General features: G+C 37.0%; 1 protein-coding gene across 1 annotated transcript in view; it reads left to right on the forward strand.

Annotated features, from left to right (window-relative positions):
* The window catches only part of phactr3b (phosphatase and actin regulator 3b), a 75,109-nt gene that overhangs the window by 41,175 nt on the left and 14,127 nt on the right, over positions 1-19,807 (forward strand). Inside the window, exons 7-8 of the mRNA XM_039663368.2 lie at positions 1,225-1,415; positions 3,422-3,575. Of these exons, the coding sequence (XP_039519302.2) occupies positions 1,225-1,415; positions 3,422-3,575 (345 nt within the window). The remainder of the gene's footprint in view (positions 1-1,224; positions 1,416-3,421; positions 3,576-19,807) is intronic.

The following is a 19,807-nucleotide window of genomic DNA, read 5'->3' on the forward strand; positions in this document are numbered from 1 at the left end:
TACTAAAAGAACCATCTAAAATGGTTGATATGAAATATGTGCTATGTAGTCTAAAGTTTGGAATAATTAAGAATAATAGGGCCCCATCATAAACCCATTGCAATGCTGCGCCAGGCGCAACGCAAGCAAGTTTCAGCCCGACGCAGTTATCATTTTCACGTCCTGCGCCACATGGTTTAAACAGCAAATGCATTTGCGCTCATCTGTCCATCCATGGGCTGCTGGTCTGACAACCAGGGGTCTCATTTATAAAGTTTCCAAGCAAAGGTTGTGATCTATAAAAAAAAAAAACTTGACGGGAGAACCTTTAAGCAAACTTTGAGCCGTGTCATACGCACATTCTGGAGACAAAGGGAATTGGTGACACCGATGGTGAGCTGGAGTTAAATGTATTTCGGTCACTTTTAGACTGAAAATCTAAAGAAAATTATAGCCTATATGCTACAGAAAGATAATAGCTTAGATATAATTTCACTCACCAAACCTATCACTTGAAGCCAATATCCATCCCTTCTTAAATGTCCGCGCCAGTGAGGCTGTGTTGGGCCGTTTAGTGTTTGTGTTTTGGTGGTTAAGTGCCGCTGCAATTTTGACTGCTTCATTGCAGAGTTTTTCACCTCAAATAACACACAACGGATTTGACGTCACGGAATCACCTGTTGTCGTGAATCCATACCTAATGTATGATTTATCGTATTTACGATCGAAGCTTGACTTTTTATTTTTCTTTCTCTCGCTATATTTAAAGTTGGGCATCGAAATAGCCAATAAAGTTTGTTGGAAACAAGCATTAAGCAATAAAATGCTAAAACAAGTATTTTAAAAAGACAATTATTATTATAAAAAAAAAAAAATCAGGGAATATTTCAAGGCCTATATAGCCTATATAGCAAAAACAGTAATATTGTGAAATATCATTACAACTGTTTTCTATCTGAATATATTGTAAAATCTAATGTATTCCTGTAATGCAAATTAAAATTTTCAGCATCATTACTCCAGTCTTCAGTGTCACATGACACTTTGTAACAATGCTACGATGTCGTTTGATCAAATTATGTTACGGCTACATTAGTAGATCTGAAAACAGTCTTTCGTTTCAAAACGCTCTCTGTCCACGTTAGGTTTTTCCAAAAGTTTCTCATCCGCACTGAATTTCTGAATAGTATTGTTTGTGTTGTTATGCATTGAAATTCTTTCTTAACCAGATGTTTTAAATGTCAGTTTCCACAGTAAGGAGATCCGTGGTTCCCCCAAACGGCGCTCGGATGGACGGGGGTCCCGCACCGCCAGCACTGAGAATGAGCAGAGCGGAGAAGTGGAGAACAAAAAAGAGGCAGAAGAGAACAAGGAGAACATGCGTGTGGATGAATACTACAGCGACCAGGACAGCTGGAACGACTCTGTCATCTCTGGTGTGTTTCTTTGACCTCGGTTTACATCACATGTTGATCGTGGACATCGGTGTTAAAAATTAATGAGTATTTTAGAATTTTAGACAAAAAAAAAAAAATAATAATAATTTTAGTTTTTGTTAGTTTTGATTTGTCAAGTTTTTACCGTAGTCTGTAAAAAAAAGATGTATGACGCATCTCCGCTTCCTTCGGCTGTAGAAAAATAAAGACAAAATATCCCAGTAAAGGTCCATCCGTGTTAGATATAGATCCGGGTCACTAAAGAGCCACAAATGTAATAGTGATTTGTGAAACATTCATGTATTTAAAGGTACAATATGTAAGTTTTCACCGCCAGAGGTCGCATTTTCAAAACAATAACAAAGGCGAAGCTTGATGACGCTATGAAGGAGAGTGGAACTATAAGAGATGTATTTTTCGTCATCCAGAGATGTATGGTATAATTCATATGTTTCACGAATCATGTTCACGGATGAGGTAATAAATTAGTTTTTGTATTACCTGTACGTTTGATCAGACTATGTTGTCATCACAATAAATTAGCTGCAAGGAACGTGAAATGTAATAGCCTGTTACTGATATATGACTATGTGTCAAATGAGTTGGAGAGTTAATTCTGCGCAGTTTTACACATTTAAAACAATCGTAAAAGTACATTTAAACGAAACCAGTATTTGCAAATAATAGCTAACAACTTTTGTGCAACACATACTGTATTTAATTTCACTGCCGTAGACTTGGTCACCAGACTTGATAAAAAGCATTATTGAAGTACAAACAAAGTGCAATATAAATGTATGTATGCAATAAATAATATATATTTTCTTACCTGTATTAAAGGATCAGTTCACCCAAAAATGAAAATTAAGTCATTAATTACTCACAATGCTGGACCATTGTTCATCTTCAGAACACAAATGAAGATATTTTTGATTAAATCTGAGAGGTGGATCACTGCCTCATAGGATGCCTGAGGGATTGAAACTTGACGGCCCAAAAAGTCAATGAAGAAAATGTTTCGAGAGTTCAAGAGATTTCCACGACGCATGCACGAGAACTGCGTTCTTATTCCTACTACTTCAGTTCTCGTGGAAATCTCTTGAACTCTCGTCTCAGGCCTACAAGGAAAAAAAGGAATAGTCGAATATATTTGTTATTTTTGTTTGTTTTTTCTCACAAAAAGTATTCTCGTCGCTTGATAAACTTATCGTTGAGCCACTGTAGTCACATGGAATATTTAAACATTTTCTTCGTTGACTTTCTGGGCCGTCAAGTTTCAATCCCTTAGGCAGCCTATGGAGGACTGATCCACCTCTCAAATTTAATCAAAAATATCTTCATTTGTGTTCCAAAGATGAACAAAGTCTTACAGGGTTGGTACAGCATGGGGGTGAGTAATTAATGACTTCATTTTCATTTTTGGGTGAACTAACCCTTTAATAGACAGGTAAGCAAATATATATTATATTTGCATACACACAGTTATATTGCACTTTGTTAATTGCACTTTATATTGCACAATTATTTATAAAATCAAATTTTCAGTTTGACTGGAAATTACACACAAACATGTTCTGTGCACAAGTGATATATACCCTGATTTATCTTTGTTTTCCACACACATCACATTTCCATTTCCAAGTTTTCTCCGACACTGCTTGATAAACAAATACTTTTGAAAAAAGTTTATAATGAAAAATGATTGGTTGTTGTGTTAATGCCACTATATTCTAAATATTTTTTACAGTCATAAAAACCAATATACTGTACATGAGTTTTATACAATGGATATTTTATTATAGTATGTTATGTTATGTTTTGTGTGTTGTGTTATGTTATGTTGTTATGTCATATGTTATTTTATGTTATGCTGTGTGTTATATGTTATGTTATTAATTATTATATTATGTCGTGGGCATGAATTTGCCTATAATTGACCCTTGTTTGTGCAGATTTCTGATCTTAGTCCATTTCAGAATCATTAATGATCATGTGTGTGTGTGTAGGCACACTTCCACGGCGGATAAGAAAAGAGCTCCTGGCGGTGAAGCTGCGTAACAGGCCCAGTAAACAAGAGCTGGAGGACAGGAACATCTTCCCTGTGCGCAGCGATCAGGAACGACAGGAGATTCGCCAACAGATCGAAATGAAGCTTGCCAAGTGAGTCTGGAGTAAAGTTTCACACACAAATGTTTTATACGCACTCTACAAAAGTTTGTGGTCAGGACATTTTTTTAATATTCATTAATTTGATTTAAAAGTGTCAGTTGTGTGTTAAAAAAAGATTTCTCGGTTACCCTTTATAATAACTGCATTATATGAATCATTAATTAAGCATTAGTAAATAGTTAATTCATTATATATAAAGCATTAATAGACATTCATAAGCAGTTTATACTGTAAATACAGCTATAAATGCTTTATTCTTGATTTATAAGCATATCATTTGTTTAATAATTGTACTTTCACACTTTATCAATGGTTCATTTATCATTTCTAAATTATGTATTACTTTATTTACAAACCAGTTTAGGAGTTTTCAGTAGTTCATAAGATCGTTTAGATTAATAAACTATTAAATGTACATTTGATCACTTTTTATTTAGACATATAATAATAATAATTACTCAGTGTGTTGTTAACACATTTTCCTACTGTAATTCATGATTAATTCGGGTAATAAAACATTTAGTGGTTTTCAGTGAACTATTTTTGTGAGCTCATCTAAAGTGAGACAGGGTTAATAAAAAAATGAAAAATAAAGCATTTATTAACACACTAAGTAACTATTACTATCCATTCTCATCCTTTAGCGTCATATAGAACGCTATATGACAAAACGGCGCTATACTACGCACATGGCACCCGTTATCGTTAATATAACACGCGCTGTGATGGGTAGGTTTAGGTGTGGGGTAGGGTAGGGTAGTCTCATATTACGCTAAAGGATTTATGACGCCTTGGGTTCGCGTGTTATATTAACGATAAAGGGTGCCATGTGCGTAGTATAGCGTCGTTTTGTCATATAGCGTTCTATGTGACGCTAAAGGATGAGAACGGGCTGACTATTACTATATGTCTAAATAATAAGATATATAAATGTTAATTTAAAGTGTTTATTAATCATTTACTTACATTTATACTTATAAATCAAGAATATAGCCTTTATAGCTGTATTTATTAACTGCTTATTAATGTCTATTAATGCTTTAGAAATGATGACTTAACTAGTGATTCATAGCATGCAGTTATTATAAAGTGTTACTGATTTCTTTTAAATTAATGCTTAAATAGATGCATTATATTCATCAAGAATCCCGAAAAACCATAACGCAACATGAAGACTGGAGTAACGATGCTGAAAATTCAGCTTTGACCACAGAAATAAATTACATTTTACAATATATTCAAATAATTGTAAAATGCAATATATTCAAATAATTGTAAAATGTTTAGAATACAATTTAAGATTTTGTTGTTTGTTTTTAAATCTCTTAATGGTCAAGCCCCAGTTTATATCTCTGAACTACTGAAGATTCACGCTCCTTCGAGGTCATTAAGGTCTGCTGACCAGCTAATCTTATCGGTCCCTAGAACGCGCCTCAAAAATAGGGGTGATCGAGCTTTTTCAGTTGTGGCCCCAAGGTTGTGGAATGATCTGCCTCTGCACGTCAGATTAGCCCCTAGCCTACACACTTTTAAATCACGACTTAAGACACACTTTTATTCATTGGCATTTACTCCTGCGTGAGAGTTGTACCTTGTATAGTTTTATAGTTTAATGATTGTTTTAATTGCTTGCTTGTTGTTGTTGTTTATCTGTTAATGTACAGCACTTTGGTCAACCTTGGTTGTTTTTAAATGTGCTTTATAAATAAAGTTGGTATGGTATGGTATGGTAAATAGAATTTTTTTTCTAAATTTTACTGTATTTTTGATCAAAGCATTAAGACTTCTTTCAAAAACGTTCGAAGAATCTTACCGTCCCCAAACTTTTGAATGGTATCATACTAATTTCTATAATAAAATTGATGTAGTTTAAACCAGTGGTTCTGATCAGTGGTTCTGATCTGAGTGCAAGCACAGGCTCAGAAGCTCTACATGTTAATGATGGTCGAATTACGAAAACGAATCAAGAAAACAACATTATTTAGCTTTGGAATGTGCATGTCATATTAACTTTCTCCCCAATGCTGGACTTTGAATTCATAAACTCTGATTCAACTCTTAAAGTATAATACTTTGCCTCAAAAATGAGAATTTGGTCATTATTAACCAACCTTCGGTACTTGGAAAACAGAAGTGGGCATTTATTGTTTTGTCGCAAATTCAATGCAAGATATTAATGAGTGATTTGTGTTTAGGTTTTGTATCTGTGAGGCTGGTTTTTGGTGTTCAGTCTTCAGCTTAATATCATACAGTCCATGTGTGTGTGTGTGTACAGCACATATTAACCAGTAGGGGGAGTTGTGGCCGTTTCTGTGAAACCCAGGCAAGTGATCACACACTGATACTAGTTAGCAGCCTTGCTTTACTATGGTGGACTGATATAGGCATGATGGCAAACCCTGATTCCCTAGTAATTTTGGTGTTAATTTCGGGGTTGTGTGATTTTGAGGTGTGCTTTGGATCACTGTAATGTCCAACCATGTCCAGAGATAGATTTACCATTTAAAGCTGTTATGGGGCCTTTGAATGAAAACATGTAGCAGTCAAAACATCTGTCAATTCTAAATACCTATTTTTGTTGTTGTTGTTTTAGTCTCATTCGACTACACAACCCATTTCCACTGAAAGTTCACGTGACTTTGGTAAACTGTAGACGCATGAGATGCTTTTTTTTAACAGAAACCCTCCCAAAGAAGTGGTGATTATGTGTAGGTGGCGGCTAATGATAGTTTTGATAACCCTAACGTCTGCAGTTCTCCAACTATGATTCTTAGAGCTTTTTAAAACGCATATTTTGGTGGTGTGAAAAAGGATCTATTGACGTATTTGTTCAAATAAATCTTACCAAAGGTAAACGGTTTGGATATTTTAGGGTGGAGAAGGAGCCAGACAAAGCTTTTTTGACAAAGTCTCTACAGAAAGCTTTAGGGTGTAGCCAGATGTCCCATTTTTTTTTTCTTCTGGGAAATACAGGACTACCTAATGCAAAAAAGGACATCTGCTCACTGTAATTGGTTTGAAAGCCATTTCATGGAGAGGAAAAGCAATCAATGGTAAAAATTGAAAGCCTGCTCATTCTTACAGAAGCAATTCATGTTTGTGTTGCAGTGGCATCTTTCTACTGTAGTATTCTCACTTTGAATTTCGCTTCCAGTTTTCTTGTCACAGAGGTGGATTGCTGTCTATTTTATTTATTTATGTATAGTGGTTGCATAATTCAAGCATCCTCATGAGACGGACTTGTTTGTCATTTATGTTTCCTGCTGAAGTTACTTAAGTCATTAACTGGTTATGCCTCCTGCGTGACTGGTCATAAACAGCGGTTTCTGCTCGGCTCCGATGTATTCCTCCTCAGCTGTGATTATCAGTGAACTAATAAAATATTAATGGAGAACATTGTGTGTAATCCCAGCGGTTGTAAATAACTGTGGAGCTGCTGGAGTAAGAAGAACGGAGCGGAGAGAGAGAATGGAAGAGTGTCTAATGGAAGCTTTGCTCTGTTATGTAAAGCGGGGCTTTGCTGTCTGGTCCGATTAACCCAGCAAACATCTCCCGCGCTTCACCGTTCAGTTTGTACACAGTGAACTAGATTTTAATGGGGTTATTGATATTTTATTTGAAATGGGATTTTGTCGATAACATACTCTATTTTGTTTGTTTTTGAGATGGTCTCTATCTTTCCAGATTAACTGCATCTGAAGTGCCATTGAAATGTTTTTACACAGACTGGTTGATGCAGCTCAGAATTGGCTTGAATTTATTTACACTTGCATAAATTATGAAAATATTTTTGTTTTTGTCACTCTCATGTGACTAGGGTTGGGTATCGAGAATCGAGTATCGATTGGAACCGGGACTAACTTTTCGTTTATCCCGGAATCGTTCAAAAGTTAAAATTTCGATTCCTAGTTTCGATATTCACAGTCCGCCGAGCGGAAGAAGTAACCGCTGAACAACACCAACGAAGAAGCGTCTACCGGAAGTGTTGGCATAACCGCGCGAGTCGAACATGAGTAGCTTACGTCGGCGGTCCAACGTGTGGCTTCACTTTTCTAAAAATAACAAAATCTCGGCAAAATGCTAAATTTGTGACAAAAGGAGTATTTGTGACAGAAGGAGTATTTCCTTCCGAAAGACCGTTGGTTAGCAAGGTTAGCTAAACTTTTTTGACCCTGCCTCTTAAAAGAATCGGAATCGAGAATCGTAAGGGAACCGGAATCGAAACAAGGAATCGGAATCAGAATCGTTCAAATTCAAACGATACTCAACCCTACATGTGACGCACGGCATCAGTTGCATCGCTGCCGTGGCCTCATGGGATAGTAAGTGTCCATCGTAATCTCACCCGGGTACTTTTCACCCAGTTTTTTATGAACACAATGAACTTGGACACACTACTGTACTTGGCTCATATATTGTTTTTCGCCTAATATGCGGTATGGAAATGGCCCTATTCGGACACTCGTCATTCATTCAAATGATTCGTCCATCCATTCATTGAATCATTCATTAAATTGATCAGACCTTAATTGGTGACCACCGAGTAACCTCGTATACTGCAAGTGTATAGTGTAAATGTGCATAGTGTAAGTCAAGTAAGTGCATAGTGCATAAGTCAAGTGACCTTAATTATACAGCGCTTTTAACCATATAGATTGTTTCATTACAGAAACAGATATTGTTTAGGCTTTACATCAGCTCTATAATAAAGTTAGTCACATAATAAAGGTGTATGGGGTCCACCTCAAAGTGCATGCACAGAGAAGTCCAAATTAAACATGATTTAATGACTCGTAAATGTAAGTACACATTGATGGCCTAAGACACGAAACGAGCGGTTTGTGTGAGAAAACGAACAGTATTTTTATCGTTTTTACCTCTTGTAACCACAGCCACATCCAAGTGATCTGAGGGCACGGGCGCTTCTATCTGTGTAAGCGCGCCGGAAGTGATCTCTTGTGTGGTTGCGAAAAAAAAAAATCGACGTTGTCTGTTGATATATCAAAATCGTCTTCCATTGCGATTTCCTGTATATCTAAATATGAAAAGTTTGGTTCCAAAACGCTATAAATCCATTTTGATGAATTTGAGTAAAACTGTGTTTTCTTTAGCAAGAAAATGGGAAGATGAAAACCACTATTTTCAAATAGTTAGTTCAAATAGTTTCAACTAGTTTCAAATTTTCACATAGCATTTGTTGGTTATAATAACAATAAAAAATGAAATCCAGGTTTTGATTTCCAAAGATTTATTATAAAAAAAAGATAGTTCCCCCCCCCAAAATGCAATAAATCCAATAATTTTTTTTTTTCAAAATGCAATTAATCAAAATAAAATTTTATACACATTGAATTTCTTGTGCATACTATAAATCCATTGCTTTAATATAACAATATTCGGTAACACTTTATGGATAAATGAATTATGCATTAATTCATATTAATATCATCAGGAACTAACAACGTTTTTTTTAACAGTTCAACGTTTTTCATTCATGACTTCATGGATGAACAAAACCTTAATTAAAACATTAACTAAGACGAGCACATCATCATGAATTATGATTTATTAAGCATGATCTAACATTATGCATATTGCTGTTGTCAACCTTGGGATGTCGCCGCTGAACTTTTTTGACGGCGATCAGCTGTAAAATGGCTCGGTCCTGCTCGGTTTTCGTTGACTTTGAATAGAACAACTGAAAGTTTTCCAAAAGATCCTCTGGGGGTCAGTGTGTCAGCGTGACAGAAGTTTGATGCTGTCGTGTGAGAACAAGCAACAGCCGGCATTTCCTCCTCCCGAGTCCATCTTCTTCCTCGCGTAAATGATTCGATTTCGATGTCACGTTTACCCATGCAGGATGCCTTACCCTCCGCAGGTTCACCAATGCTGTCAAAATTATTAATTTTTTTGTTTGTTTGTTGATCGAAAGGACAAAATAGAGAAAACCTAGGAAGCCGGGTTAGTTAAAGCGCTGGCGTTACTGTTTACATTGCGTGGAATGGTGCGTTGTGATTGGTTTAGCGGATATGTGGCATTTTGCAGAAAAGGGAGACTGGCGTTTGTCGCGGTTTGGAAAGAAAGGGAGAAAACATTACATAATAACACGGCGGATATCCCATTTTGCGTAAAATTAAACATTGTTTTGTATCTGGTCGGTATTGAAAAGTCAGATTTTTGCAGTAACTCATTTTTTAAAAAAATGGCGTTTATCGCGTTTTGGAACCAAACTCTTCATATGTTTAAATCTTCACAGTGAAGGATAACACTTCTGAAATCTCTGTGTAAAGAATGAGTGACGTACACACGCGAGAGAGACCCACACTTTCTAGCGCTTGCGCAGACCGAAGTGCCCGCGCCCTCCTTGGACGTGGCTGTGGTTACAAAAGGTAAAAACGATATAAATACTGTTCGTTTTCTCACACAAACGGCTCGTTTCGTGTCTTAGGCCATCAATGTGTACTTACATTTACGAGTCATTAAATCATGTTTAATTTGGACTTCTCTGTGCATGCTCTTTGAGGTGGTGACCATACACCTCCATTATATGATTGACAGACAAGAACGGTTTGACCAAAAAATATCAAAATTGAAAATGCTGTGGAAACAAAGACATCTACATATTGGATGCCCTTGAGGTAAGCTAAAACATATCAAAAATTAATTTCAAAGTGAACTATCCCTTTAACTACATAATTTAGTATAAATATGACACACCTCATAGATGAAACAATAGCTTTGTTCATTGCATTCTAACAGCGTTAAACGGCCACGTCATGCACTGAAAGCATGTGCACTCTCGAGTTGTGGTTTTGTTTGGATTTTGCAAAGCATGTGACATACGCTGTAATGTCAGCTCGCACATCATTAAAAAGATTATTACAATATCATCTTACACGATCCATATAGCACACCACCACTCACACCATTGGTTGACCTGTCAGAGTAATATTTTAATAATGTCAAATAAATGCTCTTAAATCAAACTCAATGTCATTCTGCTCTCTTCTGCAGCAGAATCACACGTGGAGTGATGATGGGATAAGTGTGTGTGTACTGTGTTCACAGAGATCAGCAGAGCTCTCACCTTCCTCTGATATTCCCTCTCGTGCTCCCAGTGTGTTCCCGCGTGAGAGATTCGGCCTCGTGTCGCATCATGCCACAATCATTTTCTACGTAGACACACCCGCAATAGTTCACACCTATGTGACAAATTTGTCAGTAATTAGATGGATGTTTCTTAAAAGTTACCAGATAGATAATTTAGAATATACGCTGATAAGTATTTATAAGTATACAGCTGTACGCTATGTAGCTTATATTTGATATGTATACAGTATGCATAATTTGTTTTCTTCCCTTTTATTTATGTTGTTTTTACTTTCATTGTTAATCTTGTAAATCAAAATCATTAAAAATCAAACTATATATATAAGTTACCAGATTATAATATAAGATTGAAAGTTTGCCTGTTTAAGTAAAGTAACAGCACAGCTCTCTTCAAGCAGGCACATGATTTGAGCAGCAGCATGAGATAAACACTAAAGATTCAAATGTTACATATTTGTTCATATTGTAAACAATTATATACTGCTCTTAAAGGGATAGTACATCATTCACTCATCATTCACTCACCCTCATGCCATCTCTGATGTGTTCATCTCAGGAAAGAGCTCATTTTTCTCTTTAAGTGAGTCAAACTTTTTAAATAAACCATGAGTAACCACAAACAAAACAAAACGTATTCCCCCTCATTCAAGTCAGGATCTCATTGGTTCTTCATGGACATGGTCAAATCTGAACTTTGACCTCAGATCAGTGAACTGGTGACCCGAGAACCGATATAGACATTAGCGACTCTAGACTCGAGACTAGGTTTGTGTATCGGTTGTTTTATCTGATACCTACTCGGTATTTTTTAAACGGTTCTTGAAATGGTACTTAAGAAAACGAAACCGCACACACTTTGTCAAAAAATAATACCCCTTTATTTACAGGGCCAAACTGGACACAATATTAACTTATATCTTTAAACAATATAAATACAAGTAACATATGGAAATAATAAATAAACCAATTTAAATAAAACATTCACTTAAAACAATATTGTATCAAACAATGTAATAATCCTGGAGATTAATAGAGATTACTACCAGTGTAATCTACACTCACCGGCCACTTTATTAGGTACACCTGTCTAACTGCTCGTTAACACTTAATTTCTAAGCAGCCAATCACATGGCGGCAACTCAGTGCATTTAGGCATGTAGACATGGTCAAGACAATCTCCTGCAGTTCAAACCGAGCATCAGTATGGGGAAGAAAGGTGATTTGAGTGACTTTGAACGTGGCATGATTGTTGGTGCCAGAAGGGCTGGTCTGAGTATTTCAGAAACTGCTAATCTACTGGGATTTTCACGCACAACCATCTCTAGGGTTTACAGAGAATGGTCCGAAAAAGAAAAAACATCCAGTGAGCGGCAGTTCTGTGGGCGGAAATGCCTTGTTGATGCCAGAGGTCAGAGGAGAATGGCCAGACTGGTTCGAGCTGATAGAAGGGCAACAGTGACTCAAATAACCACCCGTTACAACCAAGGTGGGCAGAAGAGCATCTCTGAACGCACAGTACGTCGAACTTTGAGGCAGATGGGCTACAGCAGCAGAAGACCACACCGGGTGCCACTCCTTTCAGCTAAGAACAGGAAACTGAGGCTACAATTTGCACAAGCTCATCGAAATTGGACAATAGAAGATTGGAAAAACGTTGCCTGGTCTGATGAGTCTCGATTTCTGCTGCGACATTCGGATGGTAGGGTCAGAATTTGGCGTCTACAACATGAAAGCATGGATCCATCCTGCCTTGTATCAACGGTTCAGGCTGGTGGTGGTGGTGTCATGGTGTGGGGAATATTTTCTTGGCACTCTTTGGGCCCCTTGGTACCAATTGAGCATCGTTGCAACGCCACAGCCTACCTGAGTATTGTTGCTGACCATGTCCATCCCTTTATGACCACAATGTACCCAACTTCTGATGGCTACTTTCAGCAGGATAATGCGCCATGTCATAAAGCTGGAATCATCTCAGACTGGTTTCTTGAACATGACAATGAGTTCGCTGTACTCAAATGGCCTCCACAGTCACCAGATCTCAATCCAATAGAGCATCTTTGGGATGTGGTGGAACGGGAGATTCGCATCATGGATGTGCAGCCGACAAATCTGCGGCAACTGTGTGATGCCATCATGTCAATATGGACCAAACTCCCTGGGGAATGCTTCCAGCACCTTTGTTGAATCTATGCCACGAAGAATTGAGGCAGTTCTGAAGGCAAAAGGGGGTCCAACCCGTTACTAGCATGGGGTACCTAATAAAGTGGCCGGTGAGTGTAATACTTAGGCACCGAAATCAGGCACCGAAATTTTCGTTCATATTCGGTCTGGTTACTACCGTTTACGTCAGAACCGGTTCCCTATTGGCACCGAGTTTCGGTACCCAACCCTACTCGAGACGCTGTTGACTGGAGAACTCCTGCCATCCGGTCACTGTTATATTTACAATATTATTTGTTATACTTTATGCTTTTCAGCTCATAATTTTCCCCCTTTATAAAACCCTCATACACAGTTCTCAGCATGTCAGGTATTCCCGAAAGACTGTTCTCAGTTCAGTACTGTTGGATTAACTGGAGCGTCGAATGAGTCCGGCATCATAGGATCATAAACTCCTGGATATTGGCTCATTTGGAGATGGAGTGACTGTCAGGCACGTCTGGAAGTGAGTTTGATTGAGTAACTGTGCTGACTTGAGCCATGAAATGTTTCAGACGGTTCAGTCGGATTTGGTGAACTGATTCAGCCAGTTGACTACAAAGAACCAAAGAACAAAATAATAATTCATTCATGAACTGGACATCACTACAGCTTTGACAGATTCGCAGATTTCTGTTAGACGGTGAAATCACATTCTTTCACTTTCTCGTCCTCATGCAAAACTCCCAATCACTGAGAAAGAGTAAATGCGACCACACCTTTAGTAAGAATTTGAGATGAGATGTTGTTCTGGGAAATTCAATGGTCGTTTATGATCTTTGGTCCAATGTTGACAATCCAATGTTGGAATCTGGACGTTCTGAACTGAAAGGTTGGCTTTATAAACACGGTTAGGCCGAAGGGTTACCGTATGTCATGTTGTTACAGGTGTAAGTGTACAGGAGCCCCTCTGGAGTGTGTGTGTGAGTTTTGCAAGGCGCTGACAGTCGCTCTCGGATGGGTAACGCACACCCCGCTGGGAGGCTGAGACTGGCCTCACACACACAGCTTATGTAAGGCCTCCACTGGACTGACTTACGCAACCGAGCGCTTGGAGATCGATGCCGCACACAATCGCAACCATGAACTTTATTGAGGTGATAAGAGAAACTGATCCCAGGTCAGGCTGAGAACAGCCTCATCCGCAGGGTGTTACATATCGCTGTGTGTGTGTTGTGAACCCTTCTGAACTGTATCACTATACACAAATCAGCTCATGAAGGGCATCCGATGATACGTGGGGTGAGACTGCACTGCAAAAAAAAAAAAAAAAAATTGTTTTTCAGTACAAATATCTTAACATTTTTAAATCAAGATACATTTACTTGAGAAGCAAAATGATTTAAGATATTAGCTCTTGTTTTCTGAAAAAATCATCATAATAAAGTAAAGACAAGAACAAATACAGTATCTGGCAATGTGTTCAGAAAAATGATCCTGTTTTCCATTTGAATTAAAGGAGTAGTTCACTTTTAAAAAAAAAACATTTGCTGATAATTTACTCACCCCCATGTCATCCAATATATCCGTGTCTTTCTTTCTTCAGTCGAAAAAAAATGAAGGTTTTTGATGAAAACATTCCAGGATTTTTCTCCATATAATGGACTTCAATAGGAACCAAACGGTTCAAGGTCCAAAAGACAGTTTCAGTGCAAACTGTTCAAAGGGCTTTAAACGATTCCAGATGATGAATAAGGGTCTTATCAAGGGAAACGATCACTCATTTAAAAAAAAAAAGTAAGTTTTATAAGCTCAAATGGTCGCATTGCTCTGTTCTGTGATGCGCGTTCGTGACTCTCCTGTTCAAACTCAAAATGTTCAAAATAACAAATATTTTTCGTATCATTTGGTTCATTCAACGAACGAAATGAACGAGTTGGCTCAGGAAAAGATTCGTTCATTTTGTTGAACGAGTTTGAACAGAGGAGTCACGAACGCGCATCACAGAACAGAGCAAGGCAACCAAAGTATGAGCTTTAAGTAACTTAAATGCTAATGCTTATACTTAACTTTAAGTATGAGCATTAGCAATAGTGAACATATCATAAGAAACCAATTCAAAACAATTAATATCCTCAATCAAAAATAAGAGCATTATAAATGAAATGGAGGCAAATTTCCTCTAGTGGACACTAGGGATGGCTCGATACCACAATTTTGGCTTCGATACGATACCAGAACCTAATACCACGGTATCGATACTAAATCGATACCACAGTCGGAAAAAAAAGTCTAAATTTAAGTGAATTGAAACAATTTTATTAAACACTGCTTGAAACTCTCAACTACCATATGTGCAAAGAAAAATATCCAAAAACAAAACAAAAACAAAAAAACATCAAAATTTAAAAAATAAACAAATTATGTGTAGGTAAAATTTTGATTTGGGGAAAAAAACAATATAATAATATATTAAGATAATAGAATAATGAAATGACGTAAACCATTAGCTGTCATGCATCAACAGAGAATTATCAACATTTATTGCATTTATTCATCTTGGTTTGGTTACTGTTTGTGTTTGGGTTCATATTATGCATATAATGCATTGCAAAAAAGTAATGTTATGATGCCAAACAATTATTAGGAGATTACTTTTTTAGGTCATTTTATTACTAATGGATCTATTAATCAATGCTATATTGTTAGGCCAGGTTCTTTAGTGAATGTTGACAAATGTAGCTTAATTGTAGGCTAATATATTATTAATATTTATTTTACTACCATCTCTCTCTCTCTATGGGTCGCCACAGCGGCAGTAATGCCATTCATATTACTATCACTTTTGTGCTTTATTAATTCAAATTAAATGAATATATTTGTTTGAAACTGCAAAAATGATGAGATCATGAGACGGTAACTGAATTGGTTCTAGCGTGTCATGCAAGAACATTTGAGCTTTCGTGTTTACCGTATCATATTTAATTGATAAGCTCTTATGTATGTGCGCTGTTCAGTGTTCAATAAAAGTCTAAATTAAATCAGTTGAATGATGAACTCACCAGTTGATCTCTTTAACAAGTCAGGATGAGCAACTGACGAGCGCTTTGGTAGATTTGATGTGTTGCATTCGATGGCAACACATTATTGAAAGCAAAGTTTGCAGAGTGGTGCATTGAGGTCTGTTTCTACACTATTCTCATTAATTTAGTAGGCAAAGTAATGCCTTATTTCACTCATACTGCTCTCTCTATTTAATTTCGGGCGTGTAGAAATCCGAATGAGCTTCATTTCCACCGTATTCCTTCGTTTGCCGGTTTCGCTTGACTCGCGTCAGTTTCGGTAGCGCACTGCCGCCTAGTGGAGAACTTCGGAACAGCAGCTCATCAAATACCGAATTTAACAAAATGATGATATTGTACCGTTTAAAATGTATTATATACCGGTATTTTTTGCAATACCGTTATACCGCGCATCCCTAGTGGACACGTTCGGTATATGGTTGCCAAACACAATCTTACTGAAAACGAATTGTTTGAGATATCAATCTCAAATTTGGAACACAGCTGGTTTAGATTTGTGGCTTTGATTTTGCCACAGTTTTAGAGTAAAACGTGTTTTGGAAAATATATTTTTCATAAAAAAATAAATATTTTATCTTGCATTTTCTAAGTTATAAACTTTTTTTCATGGTCACTTTATTTAAAAACTTTTTTTCACTTCGTCTTAAAAAAGAGAATAAACTTCAGCCTGTGCTCCAAAGCATTCAAGATTTATGACAGTTTAAGTAAGTAAAAAAAAAAAAAAAAAAAGTTAATAAATTGGATATAACTAATGCAAAAATATTATTTAGTTCCCTAAAAATACAACATATTAAATAAAAAAACACTATCGAACAAAATATAGTAACTACAACTAAACATCTGTCATTTTTGCCCGACACACAACAGTCCCAGAGAGAAAAAGATCCCTGGATCTGTAAAGGTTAAAAAAGAAAACATCATGTCCTAAATCAAAGTTTTGCACACAGAAACACGGCGATGCGTGGATGTCCAGATATGAAGGGAACTTTACAACGGTATTTAATTACTCCACGTCTTACAGGAAGAAACTTAAGAAAGCCGTGTGAAACAGAAGAGTGTTCTCGGCTCTCATGACCCAGCCGTGAGTCAGGCTGTGAGGAGCTGTGTAACCTGAGCTCTCCATGTGTGGTGTGTGTAAACACAGGTGTGTATCCCCCGCGCGCAACAACAGCAGGGGAGCGTGCACATGACACACACATTGTCTCTTTTGTCCAGTGCTGGGAAATCATTTTTAACAACAATGACTGGTCAACATAAATGGATGCCTTGTTTTGCAGCGGTCGCCTCACTTGCTCTGGCCAGTTTGCTGAAGCTCTACGAGGACAGCTTTATGGCTGAGAAGTGGTTTATAGGCTCCGGAGACTTCATAAAGTTCTCTGTTATGTTGCATTGAAGTATCAGTCATTCAGTCTTGAAAAAAAAAAATCACACTGAGAGCTTCATATTGAGATTTTTGGAGACTTTACACGACATCTCTGTTTTCTCTCATTGCTGTGTTGGTGCAACAGTTTTGTTATTGATGCATGCATTGATAAAGCACTAAATGGCAATTTATATTTATAATTAGTATATATATCCAAATGCAAAGTAAGATATTTTAAGCCTTTATTTGTTATAATTTTGATGATTAAGGATTACAGCTTATGAAAACTTTTTCACAATATTCTAATTTTGAATTTGGGGTTTTCATAAGCTACACGGCATAATCATTGAAATTATAACAAATAAAGGCTTGAAATATCTCACTTTGCATTTAATGAGTCTATATAATATATTAGTTTCACCTTTTAAGTTGAATTAATGAAATAAATGAACTTTAGCACGATATTCGAATTTTTCGAGTTAAAAACTTAAAAAATAAAGTTATCTGGTTGCCTTAAAATTTTAAGTTCATTGAACTGGAAAAATTGAGTTAATACAATGAAGGAGATTGATTTAAGCATCAGAGACTCAAAATATTATGTTATCTGAACTACATAAATTATTTAAATTGATTTGACAAAAGAAAAAATTGTATGATTACAAATCACATAAAAATAGTGTGGGCAACGATTAATCGCATCCAAAATAAAAGTTTGTGTTTTAATAGGCTAAAATATGTTATATTGTATAAATAAATACACACATATGCATGTATATATTTAAGAAATATTTGCTCTAATATTCTGTATATATACCTAACACAGAATGTATATTATATATAAATATAAATATTTTATGTATAAATATCACATTTTTTTAAATATATATGCATATTGTGTATATATACAAAATAATTATACACAGTACACACACATATGTGACCATGGACCACAAAACAGTCTTAAGTCGCACAGGGATTTTGTGGCAGTAGCCAACAATACACTATATCAAAATTAGCCAAAAATGAAAAATCATTAGGATATTAATTAAAGATCATGTTTCATGAAGATATTTCCTTCTGAAATTCATAAAATTTATTTTTGAGAGTGGATGAACCAACAGCGAGGACTTCATACGAACAACTTTAAATGTGATTTTTTTCCTTCAATATTTCGATTTTTTTGCACCCTCAGATTCCAGATATCCAAATAGTTGTATCTCGACCAAATAATTTCATATCCTAGCAAACCATGCATCAATGGAAAGTGGTCCAGGCTCACATACAGTATATTATGTAAACACAAACTTTTATTTTGGATGCGATTAATAGTTAATCGTTGCCCAACCCTAATATTAACCTATATTGGGAAGCTTGTGAAGGGGGAAACCGTCAATTAATCTTTAGTTACGATTGAGGCACGTTGGCACTATAAACAAAGCAGATAAAATGATACAGCTTGAATAGCATTAGCATTTTCACAGCAAAATGAAAGAAAAAAAAAACACGTCCGGTAAATTCTAATTTTTTTGGTCCATATTTGCGCATTTAATTAGACACTTGCGTTACTTGCGTTTGCTGTTGAAGCTTGTTTCGTTGTTTTATTGTGCCAATATTGTATAACTGCATCGCTTTGCTTTGGCCTGTTAGGAAATCAACCTCTGTGGTCATTCAAATCAACTGACATGATCTTCCAATTCTGTGTTGTATAATGTCTTTGTTTGTGTGTTGTTGTGTAACACTGTGTTCTGCACATCAGCATGTGAACTGTGTCAGACTGCGCCATGAGCAGAGCAGTGTGTTGGCGGGGAAGGGGGATTCCTCTCGGATGCTATTTTTATCCTGCTGCATTGTCAGTCGCACTGGAAAACTGCAGCAGGACTCCGGATCAATCGTCGACGTCACTGTTGCTACCAACAGGAGGGAAGAGATTCGTACCCACACTTCCCAGTCCAATCCTGGCGTAGTGACCCGCTGGTCCTCATTCACCTTGGTTTCCCGTAACGATCGTCGTTCCCGTGACCCATCGGGACGGCAGATCTCGATCCACCCCCCCCCCCCCCCCCCCCCCCCCCCGGGATGACCTTACTATCAATAGCTGTCTCTCCAACAGTGATGCCGGCCTCTCCACAGGACTCGGGCTGAAGCTAAATATAGACAGGAGAGCTGATGAATTATTCATGAACGTTCAGCAGAGCACGGCCCAGCTCGAGATGAAGACAGCTGGCTGTTCAGTTTTGAGGCGAGGGCTCGGTGTTAAAATAACTCCCACTCGCAGATGCTCCACCAAACCAGATTTCTGCTGCAATCTTTGATTGTCGGCGCTCCATTCTGATGAGACAACAGCTATCAAACAGCAGATCTGTGTGGGACTGAATGACATTACTTCTTCGCACTTTTCTCTACAACAACAGTTCTTATGAGAAAAGCTTCTATATAGGTTCTGTCAGAGAGATGTGTTTTCCTATCGTGAGATCATCTTCAGTTTAAAGTCATTTTAAACATACTGTACATAATCTGTCAAATCTGTC

The sequence above is a fragment of the Pimephales promelas genome, chromosome 21 (assembly GCF_988280905.1).
Source record: "Pimephales promelas chromosome 21, fPimPro1.hap1.1, whole genome shotgun sequence".
Taxonomy (NCBI): Eukaryota; Metazoa; Chordata; class Actinopteri; order Cypriniformes; family Leuciscidae; genus Pimephales; species Pimephales promelas.